We start from the raw sequence: 15,969 nt of genomic DNA, 5'->3' as shown, positions 1-15,969 counted from the left end.
ACGAATAGAAAATGAAGTAGAAAAAAGAAAAACAGACAACACGGTAGAAAAATAGAAAATCAATTAAAATATAATGAGAAAGTAGAAAATACAGAAGAAAATAGAAAAACTAAATTCTGTCGTTTGGTCACTACATCTTGACATATCAGTGCTCCCTCACAGGAAGGCCTCCGGGTGTTTAAACAGCGCCTCCTGGTGTTCACAGAGCCTGGAGTTCATAGAGAGGTTATACACAGTAAGTAAATGACGGCCCTGCCTAGGCTTAAGCTTTGTTTAAGGTTTGCCTATGGTTAGGGTTGTGCTAACGTATGAGCCTGAGGCTAGGGAAAGATTTGGGCAAGAAGTTAAGGTTTGTCTCTCTAGGCTAGGGCTAGTGTTGTCGAGTTGTACAAATTATATTATATACATTTACATTATTTACTGTAGAGTGTCACCCAAATTAGGATGAGGTTCCATTCTGAGCCTGGTTCCTCTTAAGGTTTCTTCCTCCTTCTTCCTCTGGCTTGCTCATTTGGGATATATATATATATATATATATATATATATATATATATATATATATATATATATATATATATATATATAAAATTTTATATTAAGTTAATTTTAAACTTTAATTGTATATATTCACTATTCTTATTTTTTCTTCGTCTTCTTCTTCTTATTATATATTTCTTTCCTTTTCTCTCTCTTCTGTTTCCATACTTCTGTAAAGCTGCTTACAATTGTTAAATTGTGTGTGTGAGTGCATGTGTGAATGTGTGTGTGTATGAGTGAGTATCTGTGTGTGTGTGTGTGTGTGTGTGTGTGTGTGTGTGTGTGTGTGTGTGTGTGTGTGTGTGTGTGTGTGTGTGTGTGTGTGTGTGTGTGTGCATCAATCCCGGAGCACTTTAAGTTAGAGTTTTCCCCCTGACACCTTTATATGACGTTTTTAAATAAGAAGCGACTCCAAGTGGTTAAAAGTCTTCCTGTGGATGCAGAAACCCCGCACCGACGCAGCCGGTCACAAAATCACAGTCAACGAATTAGCCAAAAGGGTTTTTTTAAGGCTTTAAAAACGTGATTGGTCGAGAACCGTGTCAGGGTACGCGCAGGAGCGCGCGTGCACGCCACTATCCGACTCCGAGCTGTCAGTAAGCGGAGCTCTATATCACATCTCTCACCCGGCGGCGCGCGCGCGCACACAAACAAACACGGCGACTTAAAGGGGCTTCGTGTCCTCGTGAGATTTTTTTGCGTGTGCGTTCTGATCTTTTTATGTTCTAAAGAGAAAAAAAATCTCTTACTGAAACCGTTTCGGACATGGATTCGGTGCGGTCATAAAAATAAACCACGAAGAAGGCGGATTAACTGGACAAAGCGAGCCGAGAAGATGAGCGCGAGCACAACGGCGTCGTGTCGCTTCGCCCATTACTTCGTGTTATGTGGACTGGACAACGACACGGGCCTCGAGCCTGACGCCTTGGCGGGTAACACCTTATTCACACGCTCTATCCTGCACACACAGGGTGTTTATTTTCCATCCATGACCGCACGCAGCTGATCCAAACCTTACTCTCCTTTGATTTTTTCCCCCAGACGGAGTTTGTTTAAATCCCACCTCTATTCCGCGTCTAAACGAGACGATTCGTCTCTTATGTCATCTGCGCCATGCTGTAAAACCTACTTTTTTTTTAAATCGACATGCACCCGTTAACTGTTTATTCTTTTCTCATAAACTCCGGTTAAATATTTGACCTTCTTATAATGACGCTTTCTTTCAAACGTAAACATTTAAAAAACCCACCTAATCTACGTATTAAATCCCTTATAATAAAATGACCTGTGATTCAAATGTCAGCTTTCGGTAAATGTTCCAGAGATTAAAAAAAGTGTTGTGCATTTGCATGAATGCCATTTAACATCATTCTGGTTGAAATTGTAAACAAATATGACGTTATATGTAACAATTCTGATTCTAATTCTGATATTTACATTTACAGCATTTAGCAGACACTTTTATCCAGAGTGACTTACATTTTTATATACATATATATACACCTGAGCAATTGAGGGTTTAGGGTCCTTGCTGCTGTGGCAACTTGGTGGACCTGAGATTCGAACCAATGACCTTCCGATAGTCCGGTAGTCGAAAACCTTATCCGCTGAGCTACCACATCATGATATCTGGGTGCTATAACACCACTCCATCCTCTTACATGCTTTCACTCAGTGGGCATCTCACACCTGAGTTTTTCAAATCCAGATTTTAATAATCTGCTTGTTATAATTCGTAAAGTTTGTTCGAATCTGTGTCGACTGCTTTTGACTCAAACCCAGGTGATTGTCTTCGGAACCTGAGAGTGAAGTAGATTTGGTCCGGGTTGAATCCATCCTGAAGTGAACCAAACAAGGTGTATATTTAGCGGTCTTGTACGGTACATGCGAGATGAAAATTGAGCCAAATGATGATTATCGTCCCGGGATGTAAATTTCTACGCACCCCTGGTAACCAGTGTTTTTCTACCCTGAATGTGAAGGGTATAAAAATTCAATGAAAACGATCAAATTCAGTGAGAAACCGTGTTTTATCACTCAGTCTTTTTGTGTAAGAGGCAGCCTATCAGCGTTTACGTCCTGACTTGGCAATGTTTTCTCTCATTTTTTGCAAAAACATTCCAGATTCATCAAACTGTAGAGGCATTTCCTGTTTACAGACTGCTTCATGTCGCTGATTTTAGTGGGATTCGGGTCTGGTGTCTGGCCAGCTCATTCTAATGTGTATGTATGCTTTATGTCATTGTCGTGTGGAAAGGTGAGGTTCCTTTACAGCTTCAGATTATTAGCAGATACCTGAATGTTTTGCACTAAAATCCCCTGGTATTTGTAGTTATTCATGATTCCGTCTACCTCAAGAAAAGCCAAAATTCTGGCTAAAGAAAAGCAGCACCAAAGCATGATGCTGCCGCCACCATGATACACTGTAGGTATGCTTATCTTTTGGTGCTTTTTTTTTTGTGAGAAAATGCATCCGTCTATCCATCCTACCCCATAACCCAGACCTAAAGAATACGACCGATTGTTTGTCAGTACTTGTCAGATATTCCTGTAGCTTCATTTCTGTACATTACAAAAAACCCTGCCATTTTAACAGGATTGTGTAGACGTTTTATTTCCATTGTATTTGAACTTGGTAAAGGTTTGTTTGCATTTTTCCTTTGCTGGATTTCTAATCAATGAATATGAGTTTTATATGTAGATTTGTAGCCTTTCAGACAATTTGGGGTGTGTGTGTGTTTTGGTTCATTGAATTACTTGCAGTTCGAAACCTAATAGCTAATGAGTCATAAGATAGTTTCATGTATGAAAGTGCACTAAAACTGAGCAAATGCTGAACTTATCTCAGTGTGTTTTCTTCACATTCAGCAATCATGTGTTTTGTTCTGGAGATGATTGTATATCGCAACCGGTGTGAGAAGTCTGTAATTACTGTAGCTTTCGTACACAACCCGATGGTGCTGTAAGTGATGGAAATCATGGAACAGTGACAATCAACTTATCATCTGTAAGCGAATAAGTGCTGAGGGTGCAAAAATGATGCTGTAGCAGTGAGGCTGGCTGACGTGAAAACACTCTCAGTTTCAATTGTGGTGAAAAATAGGAGCGAGACTGTTATCCCTCACTATCTAAACTCGATTAAAAGGCTTGCTATTTGTTGCAGATTAGATTAAGAAGTGTTTGTTTATATTTCATTCTAGCAGAGTTGTGAGGAAAAGCGAGAGAGAGAGATAAGAGAGATGAGAGATGAGTTTTCCAGATTCGATCCTGCCAAACCGGATTGCAGCACTTTCTCTGCTCTCGTTAAGTCCATGGACGCACATTTCCTGTTAATCATCTCTGCATGACTGAACACATGTATTAAATACCAGAGGGCAGGCACACACACTACATACACACACTACACATACAGTATACTGCACACACTACATACACACTACACATATACTGCACACACTACATGTACACTACACATATACTGCACACACTACATACACACTACACATATACTACACACACTACATACACACTACACATATACTGCACACACTTTACACACTACACATATACTGCACATACTGTACTTTACACACTACACATATACTGCACACACTACACATATACTGCACACACTACATACACACACTACACATATACTGCACACACACTACATACACACACTACACATATACTGCACACACACTACATATACACACTACACATATACTGCACACACTACACATATACTGCACACACTTTACACACAGCACACACACTACATACACACACTACACATATACTGCACACACACTGCACATATACTGCACACACACTACACATACTGCACACACACTACATACACACACTACACATACTGCACACACACTACACATATACTACACACACTCTACACACTACACATATACTGCACACACAATACATACACGCACTACACATATACTGCACACACTCTACACACTATACATATACTACACATACAATACATACAAGCACAACACATATACTGCACAGACTCTACACACTACACACACTTTACACACTACACATACTGCACACACTACACATATACTACACACACTTTACAAACTACACATACTTCACACACTACACATATACTGCACACACTCTACACACTATACATATACTACACATACAATACATACAAGCACAACACATATACTGCACAGACTCTACACACTACACACACTACACATACTGCACACACTACACATATACTACACACACTTTACACACTACACATACTGCACACACTACACATATACTACACACACTTTACACACTACACGTACTACACACACTACACATATACTGCACACACTCTACACACTACACATATACTACACACACTCTACACACTACACATGTACTACACACACTCTACACACTACACACACAAGCTTTTCAAGTAATTGGGCACTGCAATTATTTCACACACATACCAAACACTACTCAGACACACACACCACACATATTAGACATACCACACTACACGTACACCACACACTCAAGCTTTTCCACAGTAATCCAGCAATCATTTTCTTGCCCATTTCCTTTTTTGTGGATTTGTGTAATCGTACACTTGAGGAGGCTTCGAGTTTAAAAAGTCACCGAATCACTTCAGACTTGTCTTTAGATGACTCCTTGGGAATTTCATCACACAAGACAAGCTTTCTCATGCCCCAGATCAAACCACAGACTTTCCCTAGAGCTGTTTAACTGCACCTGAAGTTTTCTTAGTGTTTCTCAAACATCATGACATGCAGAGAACAGGTTTTATCTATTAAAAAAAATTTTTTTTCTGCTTGATGACTTATTGCACAGGTTTCTACATTTTTTTTCTCTTCTACAGTCTCATGAGTTATCCCGTCGTCGTCTTCTCTTTTCAAAACAGATCTATAATTCTCTGTTCCTTAAATATTACTGTGTATCTTCGCGCCACACAAGAGGATAGCTGGCTTCAAATGTCCAAATCTAGTTAGAAAACAAATACTCACGTTATTGCAGTGTATTTGCATTACACACCTGTTCACTTGTTTATAGCTCAGTAGAGTTTCAGTTTCAAGATACATTACAACACAAATACATCCACATACATACACACGCACCACCTGCGTTACGCCATGCAATTCAAACAAATTCATACAGGAATGAAATATCGGACTTGTTTTAGCGTCGTGTTTTAAACGGATACCCTTCAATTCTTTTGAATGCTATATACTCTTGATGCTGTTGTATGGTTAGAATAAGAAGAAGCCTTTATTTATCGCATAAACATCACAGAACTGTGAGCTTTGTTTTATTTCCCCTTCAAAGTCCATCTTGTTAGGAAGATACAGCTCTCAGAAGCAGTGAGGGTATTGTTCATGGGCTCTTTAGGGTCAGCGTGGAGGTGCTTAGGCTCAAAATCCTGACCTGTAAGACTTTCTGTAAGTCTGAAAGCTAGATGAACAGGACGTGATCCGAGACACAACTCTGCTGTGCATCGAGGCCAGAAAGCGTACGAAAATAACATGCACCCTAATAGTTTAAACAAGGCTTGTCTGATATAAATTGGTAAAATAGACGGATAACATGAAATAGGAATTTGTGACATTCTCTCCTGAGCTTTATTTAAAAAACAAAAGGCAAAAAGATTGAGCAAGGTTTTTGGTTTGAGATGCAGCTCATGACGACAATCATGACAATGGTGCAATGTTTTATTGCTACAGTGTGTTTTAATGTTAGTCTGAGCAGAAAATCAGATGGATGGGGCTTGAAAATTTAAAAATCGTCCTTTAAATCGTCCGCATGTCCTGAAGATGCGCACAGAGAGCAAAAGGGTGTGTGTAATAATATCAGTTGCATTATCGCTGTGTTATTGTTTGTTGTCTATAAACCAGGTGTTCTTAGCGTCAAGTTTAAGAATCTCTGCTGTAAGATTTCTGGCTGTCAGAAGGTTTGGCTGTAGTTTGAGCGCAGCACACCAAGCCGTAGTTTACTGCTGTACTGGGAACCTGATGATGTGAGTGATGTACAGTCATTTTTCATGACCTCTAATCATGCAACAAACAGTGAAAAACATCAGCACGGTGTCAGACCGAATGGTGGCAGATGTTCACCCCAATTTTTGTGCTTTCTTTGTCAGGTGATTTTATCGGAATTGACTTACAGCTGAGTTGAGATGAGGGCTACAGACACTGCTCACTAACCCAACAATAGCAGACTCAGTCTTTCAGTAGTCCAGATTCTAACCACTGAGCCGTGTGTGTGTGTGTGTGTGTGTGTGTGTGTGTGTGTGTGTGTGTGTGTGTGTGTGTGTGTGTGTGTGTGTGTGTGTGTGTGTGTGTGTGTGTGTGTGTGAGTGAGTGAGTAAGGGTAGTATCTGTGTGTGTGTGTGTGTGTGTGTGTGTGTGTTCTCGGTCTCGTCTCGAGTATGTACTGTCACTGTGTGGTCACACGTGAAGCACAGCCGCTACGTTTGATGCACCAGTTGTTCGAATCTTCTCACTGCTTTCATTTCCCTAATTCACACCTGCACCGTTAGCATTAATGCTACTTCAGAGGACGCTGCTCTTTGACTTTTACTGTTCCACAGTCTCCGTCTCTCACACCTCAAACCCGTCTCGCTCCGTTTAGTCCCAGTTATTCAGGCTTTAACGCCTGGATCAGTCAGTTTCCCATCTCTTTGTGATCTATGTTGATGCAGTAAATCAGTGCAGTGCTGCTTTCTGTCAGATTCTCTTTATTACACTTGCGTAAACAGAGCCTGGTCCCCCCCCCCCTCAAGGCGTGAAATAAAACCATAGACTCAACTTTGTTCAAGCTAGACAAGAAGGTTTTGGGACATTTTTAAGGTTAAGTTTTATTTCAGTGCGTATACTCGAGCTAGGTTCTTGTTTTGATTTTACCTTAAACTGTGGGAGAAACTACTGTATGGACCCCTCCCTCGACATTTGTCTTTTCTTAGCAACCAGTGAACCAGTTAACTGTAATGAGCGATGTGTATCTTTTAGTACTCGAACATTTTGATGTATTTAAAGCTAATACTTGCAGTAAAACTAATTTAAAAATGCTCGATGCCTTGAGGAGGCATGTTGATTTGATGTCACTTGCTGAGCTCTGGGTTTCCTGGGTAGGGAATTACGCCCTTTAGTAATGCCCTGACAAAGACATTGGAGATCTTTTATTTTTAAAGCGAGATTGCGGCATGAATGACAACGAGCATCGCTGACTAGATGCGGCCGAGTCCGGAGACACAACAAAGCTGTGAATGCATCCATGTCGTTTTGAAGTCACTTTCAGAATTTGAAGATGAGTTGAGACTGAGTAGGAATTCCTATTCGAAGCTTGAGTTAATGTATATAGGTTTATACAGCTATAAGGTATGATGACGTTAAAATGTATGACCAAAACGTGCTGTTTTAACTTTCAGTAATTCTGCATTATGTGTTGAACCAACCATTAGGATCCACATGCTGCTTCCACAAGCAATGACTGAGCGTGTAGAGAGACTTCCGGAGTCAGGAAGTCAAAGCGAGCATTGTAACGTCCGTACACTGAAGCCCATCTTTGTCATTGTGTTATAATGTTATCCAGTGCTTAGTACTGAGGAAATAAAAGAATCGTCAAGCACAGAATGGTCCTAGATGTCTCAAGTCCTGAGTGGTTACACGTACAAAGACTATGCTGATGTAATCAGCACTGCGGTCGGTATTCATTTAAAGCTTGTTTATTTCAACATTGTCTGATTATCCTAGAGGACGTGTCACTCTAAAGAGACTCCTTGGAGCTGATTTGAAGAATCTGAATCGGAAATTCAGCCACAAGCCCTGAGGTACTTGCGTCTTTCAGGGGGAAAACGTTTAACCCTGAGCACAACATGTCAAATTGGACTCTTCCAACACGGCACTGTTGAATATTCCAGTAAGAAGAGTCAGGACTGCTTATACTTTGAGACTTCACATAAACTGGGTCTAATGATGAATCATTTATGGAAGGAGGCTCGGGTGTACGATTTCAGGGCAGAGATGTTTACTCTTCTGGGTTTGTGGTTTGATTCCTGCCTCCGTCCTGTGTTTGGAGTTTTCCAGTGCTTTCAGTGCATTGTGTTTCCTCTGGGTTCTCTGGTTTTCTCCTTCAGTCCAAAGACATGTCCTGTAGGCTGATTAGTGTCTCTAAAATGGTGTGTGTGTGTGTGTGTGTGTGTGTGTGTGTGTGTGTGAGTTTTATCAAATGAAATGAATCAGGAATGGATATCACCCTTGAAGGTGATGAAGCAGAGGAATGAACACAATAAACCTTCGGGTGTGTCTGAGTAACACATGAGCGCATACGGTTTCCGTCTGAATATTAACTGTGATTGTGTTTGTGTGACACTTGTCCTAAATCACATCAGAACATTAAAGAAAAAATAAAAAAAGTGTCTGTCTATATATGTATATGAACAGCGGCGCATCAAGTTTCAGTTCTGAATCTGTGTCGATAAACAGTAATGCATGGTTTTATTTGTATTATTATTTAATAATTCATTATTTATGTTTAATTATTTTTTTATTTGCATTTATTTTTATATATTTATTTAAATTTTCTTTATTCAAAAATAGAGAACTTATGCCACAGTCCAAATAACAGTGTTGTTGGTTAAGGCTCTTGGTGTAGAGAGTTTTGTGTCGTAGAGTTTTGAGTGAAGCAGAAGGTCAGAGGGATTTGTCAATGGTTCGTTCTGTGTCATTGTGTGTGTGTGTGTGTGTGTGTGTGTGTGTGTTGTCGACTTTGCTCTGTGATGAGCGCCAACTCATCAGATAAACAGCGTCCTCTGATAAGGCTGCACAAACACCACATACTTGTTTTACATGTCACTGATTTGTTATAGGAACAGTGTGTATATATAAATACTCATTCTCTTGTGTGGACCTTAACTGAAATCAGTATACAGATGCTTGTGCTCTAATTTGAACACTTGTTATATGAGGTATAAAATTGTTAAAGGAGTTTTGTGCAGGACAGAGAGAGGGAAAAAAGACGATGATGGACGTAGCAGTGCTTGTTGGTGCGAATGTGAATCACGTAGTAAATGCTGATCTTAAGCGCCCCTCATTTTTTAAATTATTATTTTTTTAAACGGCTGGTGGCAGGAAGCCAGACTCCCAGAGTGCTTTTTCACAGGTTTCTGGAAACAAGCTTGATCCTGTGTTTTGATGTGTTGCAACAACATTACAACCTTGTGATTAACGATGTGGGAATTCTACTGAGCAGTTTATTCACACGCTTGCGCCGATAAAGGACGAGCAAGGACTGCTCGGGTTCATAAAGTCACCATTCTAACCCTCACACACGCACTTCTACTGTGTTCACACTTGACCACCTGATAGTGATTTTCCATTTTAATTTATTACATAGTGCAGTAAACTGTTTATTTCTTCAGCATCTATGCCGTTTCAGGTCTAGAAATAAAATGAACTTAGAAATGAATTAGTGTAATAATATTTTTGACTGTGAATTCAGGAACTGCAGCGATCTCTAAATCTCAGCGGGATGGTGGATTTCTGAGCGATTCCGCAGTAGCACAGTAAACAGTTCAACATCGTCACGTTTTACTGGAATCCTTTTAGAATTCAGGTGTCTGATGTTCACACGGTGACATTTACTCTGACGATGATCAGTGATCAAGAGGAGAGCGACGGTCAAAACGAACAAAAACAGGATTTATTTACTTAATTAATTTACTTAATTATTTTTATTGTCAAAATTATTTGACACATCATATGTCTGTTTAATCTTTTTGGGTCAAAATCTTTCATTTTTATTTCCCCACTTGCTGCAGAAATGTTTTGTTGGCTTCCTTCATAAGGATAATAATCTGATGTTAAATGTTTTCTTGCATAAAGTTTACTAAATCGATCAAACTCTGAGATTTTATGAACATAAAATATTCTCCAGAAAGCGAGAGCTTGTGATTATAACAATATATACAAAGTTCTGTGTAATCCGATGAGCTGTGTGGAGTCAGAATTTACACAGGTGCAGGTTCACATTACTTCATTCATCATACATCAGACATAATCACTGAAGAGCTTACACACAAAGGTCTGACTCAGGAGTCAAAGGTCAACGACTGGAATACTGTAATAAGATTCTGTAGCGATGATGAATTTTAGCCGTGTCTAATTTGGGGAAATAGTTTGCTAACTTGTGGAATTTCTGTCATTACTGCTCATCATTTCTGTTCTTGTTTTTTTTTTGGGTAGATATCTACTTTACACCCTATTGTGCTGTTGCCTTTGGTCCATTTTAAGCACTGATGTGTGCTTTTTTGGCTACAGGATTAAATAGTTTTCCTGACCATTTACTAGCTAGCTAACTCTGATTTAGCTTACTCCTTTTGGCTTCAGACTGATCTGATTTTTCTCCATTCTGATTTCTTTACTACTTCATGCTCATTAAACCTTTTGGGACACAGGATTCTTATTGAAGGTGTTCTGCTTTGGTCCATACAGCCAGGACATTAGATAGGTAAGGGACCGAAGGGCTCTCGTGCTGTTGCTGATTTCTATTTCTCTTAATCGGAACACAATGATACCTTTTTTAACTTCAGTAATTGAGTCAGCTGGCACACATAAGAGTCAAGTCAAGAAACGTTTATTGTCATTTCAACCATATATAGCTGACGCAGTACATAGTGAAATGAGACGAGGTTTCTCCAGGGCCATAGTGCTACGTAGAACAAAGACAAAGCTAAAGACTTTAGTAAGTCAAGATCTAGTGAGTCACCATATAATGACAGGATATTTGACCATTTTTAGAATCTCGCACATGCTTTACTCATAACACAAACGTTTCTTTAACCTTCTTAACCAGGTTTTGTTTTTCCATTCTTGTACTTCACTCCCCACGTTAACCCGCTACTCACCAGTTAAAGCACTAAAGCTCCCCACCACCACCCCACTTGCCTGTTTTCATGTATTCGTTCCATTTATTCATTTATGCTTCTCCATCCATGTTTGGTTTGACATTTGCATTTTTGTTTGTCTGCTTATGCTCCATGTCAGCTTTGTACCAGTGGCTAGAGGCAGATCGTCAGGGCAGAGACCCAGAGGCGGTGACGGCAGGTAAACTTCGGCATCACTAACCTCTACCACTAATCTCCTAACTATTCTACTACCTTTGCCTTCCCATCCTTGTAAAGTTTTATTTTTCTCCCCAATTCATTTTCAGTTTATTTTTATTTTTTCTCTCTTCTTATTATGGTGTGTTCACACTAGCGAGCATCCAAAAAAAAAGCCAGGTGGTGGCTTCTTTTCTGTGTATGTGTGAAACCGGAGCTGAGTTTTAAGTGATGATGAGGATGCAGATTTTTAAAGTTATGTTAAATCAGGTATGATGCAGTAAAGTGACCAATCACTGGAACTGGAACAACTGGTTCAAATAAATTTTTGCAACTGACACTATGACTCAAAATCATCCGTTCTTCCTCACACAACTGATAACAGTTTATCCTGACATATACGACAGCTCAATAAATGTGTATAGAGACCTTAGGAAGAAAAATAAAGCTTAGGTGTAGGTAGAAGAGATCATCGTTGTCTCTAGAGCGTGTTTGTAGCTAGTACAGTTAGCCTGCAGATACAGTAATCTGCTAATAGCTAAAATGAAGCCTGACACATAATGTATATCAACTAATAATATAATTTTTTTCCTCATGTTAGTCTATTATTTAATTTGCATTTAACTAGTTATATGCAAATATTGGTTTGTGTGGAGTCTCTGAAGACAGTGTTTGTATCTAATACAGTTAGCCTTTGCTGCTGATCAGCTAGAAGCTAACATGTAGCCTGACATGTAATATACATCAAATAACTGTTTTCCTTACAGATTAGTGTGTTATTTAATTTGTGTTTAACTAGTTAGAAGAAAATACTTTGAACAGGCTTGTAAGAGATGTTTACAGCTAGCTTGTGCTGCTAACTGGCTAAAAGCTAATACAAAGAACAACTGTTTTTTCCTCACAGATTAGTATATTATTTAATTTGCCTTTAACTAGTAACATGCATATATGTGTGTGTGTGTGTGTGTGTGTGTGTGTATATACATATATATATTTTCTGTACATATATTCTTTAAAAACAATGTTTGTAGCTAGTACAGTTCACCTGGACTGCTAATCAGCTAGACGCTAAGATAAAACCTGACACATAATATACTTTTCGTTGAACAACTCTCACAGTTTAGTATTATTTAATTTGCCTTTAACTGGTAAAAGAATATACATGCATATATAGGCTTGTCTATAGTCTTACTGAGTGGAACTGAGTGTTTGTAGCTAATACAGTTAGCATGTACTGCTAATGTGCTAAAAGCTAATACCAATCTTGGCACCAATTTTCTTTTTCAATGTGTTTTATAAAGACAAATAAATGTGCTTTCGGGTAGGTTTTAGTGACTAAACAGCTGAACAGATGCTACACAACCTCAAGACACGCACCCACACCCATATGCTCAAGAGTGTGAACACCGTGATACTCTTTCTCTATTGTTACACCTCTCCTACAGATCGCTGTTCTCTCTCTTCCTCTCAACCCTTCCTGCATGAGGCACAGTGCTAAAATGTGGGTCATTTTGCTCTGATTTTGTTTTTGGAAATCTGCTGTGGCTGCTTCCTTCTTCTCCTTTTCTTTTATATATAAACTACATGTTTTTAGTGACATGTATAGGGCTTATGTTTCTCTTTTGAGTTTGGGTTATTAGGGTTCTTTCTTAGGGTCTCTCTCTCTCTCTCTCTCTCTCTCTCTCTCTCTCTCTCTCTCTCTCTCTCTCTCATCTATTTCTTTTTGCCCTTAACACGGTACCCAGTTTTTTATTCATTTGGTTTGTGTTTATGATTTTCTTTTTTTGCTCTTTTTTCCCGGTGTTCCGTCCAAATATATTTCAATATTTTTCATCGAAGGTACACAAAATGAGCATCTGATCACAATCTGACATCCGACTCCGAGCTCCTGTCCTCTAATTATTTATTAAAATCACACACCAAGTGCACATGTCATTCCCCAGTTTATGTACATCTCCTATGCATGAACTCCACCCTGATTAATGATAATGATTAATGTTAGGCTTGATGATATATATAAGATCAAGATCTTCTCATAACCTGAATACAAGATCTTATAATTTTAGATGTTGCCCGCATTCCCTTCTTCCACTTATCATTTTTTCTTTTTTTTTTTTCCAGGAGAGAACTTTGACCAGAGTCCCTTAAAACGGACCTTCAAATCCAAAGTGCTGGCTCACTACCCAGAGAACATCGAATGCAGCTCTTTTGACCAGGATGCTGTCAACATGGTGGGTTTAATGTTGGTGGGTTGTATCATGTAGCGCCAATCAGATATGATGCCTCGTTCAGCTCAGAAGTGTCGTTACGTTCCCTAGCAGAGCTGACTGTATTTTCCTCCGAAAATGAACTCAAGAACTCAGCAAAAAATACTTTGTTTGCTGTTGATGCTGTGAGCAGTCATGTTAATTTGATGTCACTTATTGAACTCTAGGTGAAGGAGACAATCCAGATTTTCGAACATGAGTTGAGAGGGCCTTTAAAAAATAACAATAAGGTTATAGCCTCCATTCTAATACAAAGAAATTGTGTATTCAAGATCTGAAACAAAAATTTAAACATTATACAAATACCGAGCGGCTCGATGACTCAGATATGCACTGCTAGATTTTATAAACAAACAGAATGCTTAGTCTTATTTTAGTTGCAAAAGTGAAACACGTTGTTACTATGGTAACCGATAGAAGGAACCCTCTTCTTGCGACTGCATAGTACAGTGACTGGAGACTTGTGGAGATTTAAATCAGTGTATTAGTGAACGTGCTGTGCTGTAGGAGCGGATAGCTGTGTGAGCGATTTACTAAAAGAAAAGTTTCTTGGACGATACAATAATCTCCAATTCTGTCTGAATAAACAGGCATTAGGTGCAGAGTGTAAAAATCATTCAGGTTTGTGATTATTGTTGATTATCGTGGATTGACGGACAGCTGTGTTAATCAACAGTAATTTCCTAGCGCTTGTCACTAGTCTGTGTTATCATATACAAACAAGGAGCACAGAACAATCTCACTGACATGAACTTTGAACTTGTCACGGTGCTGTCATGGAGGCACCGTTCAGAAAAGTGTTATGTTATGAAGATATTTTAAAGCCCATGAAGCCAAGTCAATAATGTCAACGGCAATGATTTGTGGTTGAATTGTTTTAAAGCAGATTTAAATTAATTAAATATTTGAAATGTATTTTTTTCATGTAATTTTTTTTTAAATATATCTAAATAAATCTTTTATATAATGATGAAGGTAAATAAAATTGACTTCAATTATAAAAATACATTTTTGTAAATTTCACATTAACAATAAACAATCGAAGGGTAAATAACATGTCCACTAGGGGGCAGAATTAAAATAACAGACTGAAAGTTGTACGTTTGACGTTTCTTATAGCCTGGTCTGATCACGTTAATAATTCAGCCTGACGGGAAATCGCTCAGTGCTCGACAGTCAGAGATACCGAGAGGAACTTGTGAAAGACAGCTTAGACACATCCTATGATATAATTGCACAGGTGACATGAATTATGTATGTTCCCTTGCTTTTAGACGTCATACAGTCGATAATTTCCCGGCTCAGTTAGTGTTTAGTTCGAGACAACATCCTCGATACACTTTTTTTTTGTTGCTTTAGAGGTCAGTGAGCGTCTGTGTTCTACACATTAACCCATAGACACGTCGGAAGCTTCAGCTCAGAATTCTGAGAGCCTCTGAGTCTCAGCGAGGCTCATGTTACCGCCGCTGTGTTGCTGAATGTAACGGAACTCCCTGACCTGCCATCCCTGTGCTGCAAGGTCATTTTTTTGCGTAAGCAACGTGAACAGAAGCCTGGCGCTGCTGATGGAGCCATGAATTATTCACTTTCCTCTCTGCTGATATCAGCACTCGAGCAGCCCATTGTGGAGACTGTCAGGTCTCAGACAGGAACAGCTGAGCCGTGCTGCTTCTTCCTCAGTGACGTCAGCACATGAGCATTCTCCCTCTCTCTCTCTCTTACACACCCACACACACCCACACACACACATATACAAACAGCTCTTATGAACATGCATAGTAAATTCACTTTCTCTTACTCTCTTTCACACACACAAATATACCCACAGCTGTCATGAACATACATAGTAATTTTCTCTCACACACAAATATAAACACTTCTCATGAACATGCATAGTAATTTCTCTCTCTTTCTCTGAGAGATGGATATTGACTGCTGCATTGTATGCAATATTTGTTTCTTTTGCCTTTCCACTATGCGATGTTGCGTGTTTGTGTCAGGAGTGTGTTTGTCTAAGTCTTGTTAGCACAATATCTGTTG

The 15,969-nt window shown here is 39.1% G+C and overlaps 1 protein-coding gene across 11 annotated transcripts in view; it reads left to right on the top strand.

Annotated features, from left to right (window-relative positions):
- Positions 1–1,089: 1,089 nt before the first annotated feature.
- Positions 1,090–15,969, top strand: part of dennd5b (DENN/MADD domain containing 5B) — a 38,103-nt gene continuing 23,223 nt past the window's right edge. For 4 of the 11 annotated variants that reach the window (XM_047819164.1, XM_047819162.1, XM_047819163.1 and 1 more), the window contains exons 1-3: positions 1,091–1,469; positions 11,607–11,666; positions 13,784–13,893. In XM_047819164.1, the coding sequence (XP_047675120.1) occupies positions 1,373–1,469; positions 11,607–11,666; positions 13,784–13,893 (267 nt within the window). In that variant the 5' untranslated portion in view covers positions 1,091–1,372. Of the gene's footprint in view, positions 1,470–11,606; positions 11,667–13,783; positions 13,894–15,969 lie in introns of all 11 variants that reach the window. The other 7 variants (XM_047819159.1, XM_047819160.1, XM_047819158.1 and 4 more) reach the window with 3 other exon arrangements.

Source organism: Tachysurus fulvidraco, chromosome 10 (assembly GCF_022655615.1).
Source record: "Tachysurus fulvidraco isolate hzauxx_2018 chromosome 10, HZAU_PFXX_2.0, whole genome shotgun sequence".
Taxonomy (NCBI): Eukaryota; Metazoa; Chordata; class Actinopteri; order Siluriformes; family Bagridae; genus Tachysurus; species Tachysurus fulvidraco.
Note: the sequence above shows the minus strand (reverse complement) of the source record. Positions and strands in the feature narration are given on the sequence as shown.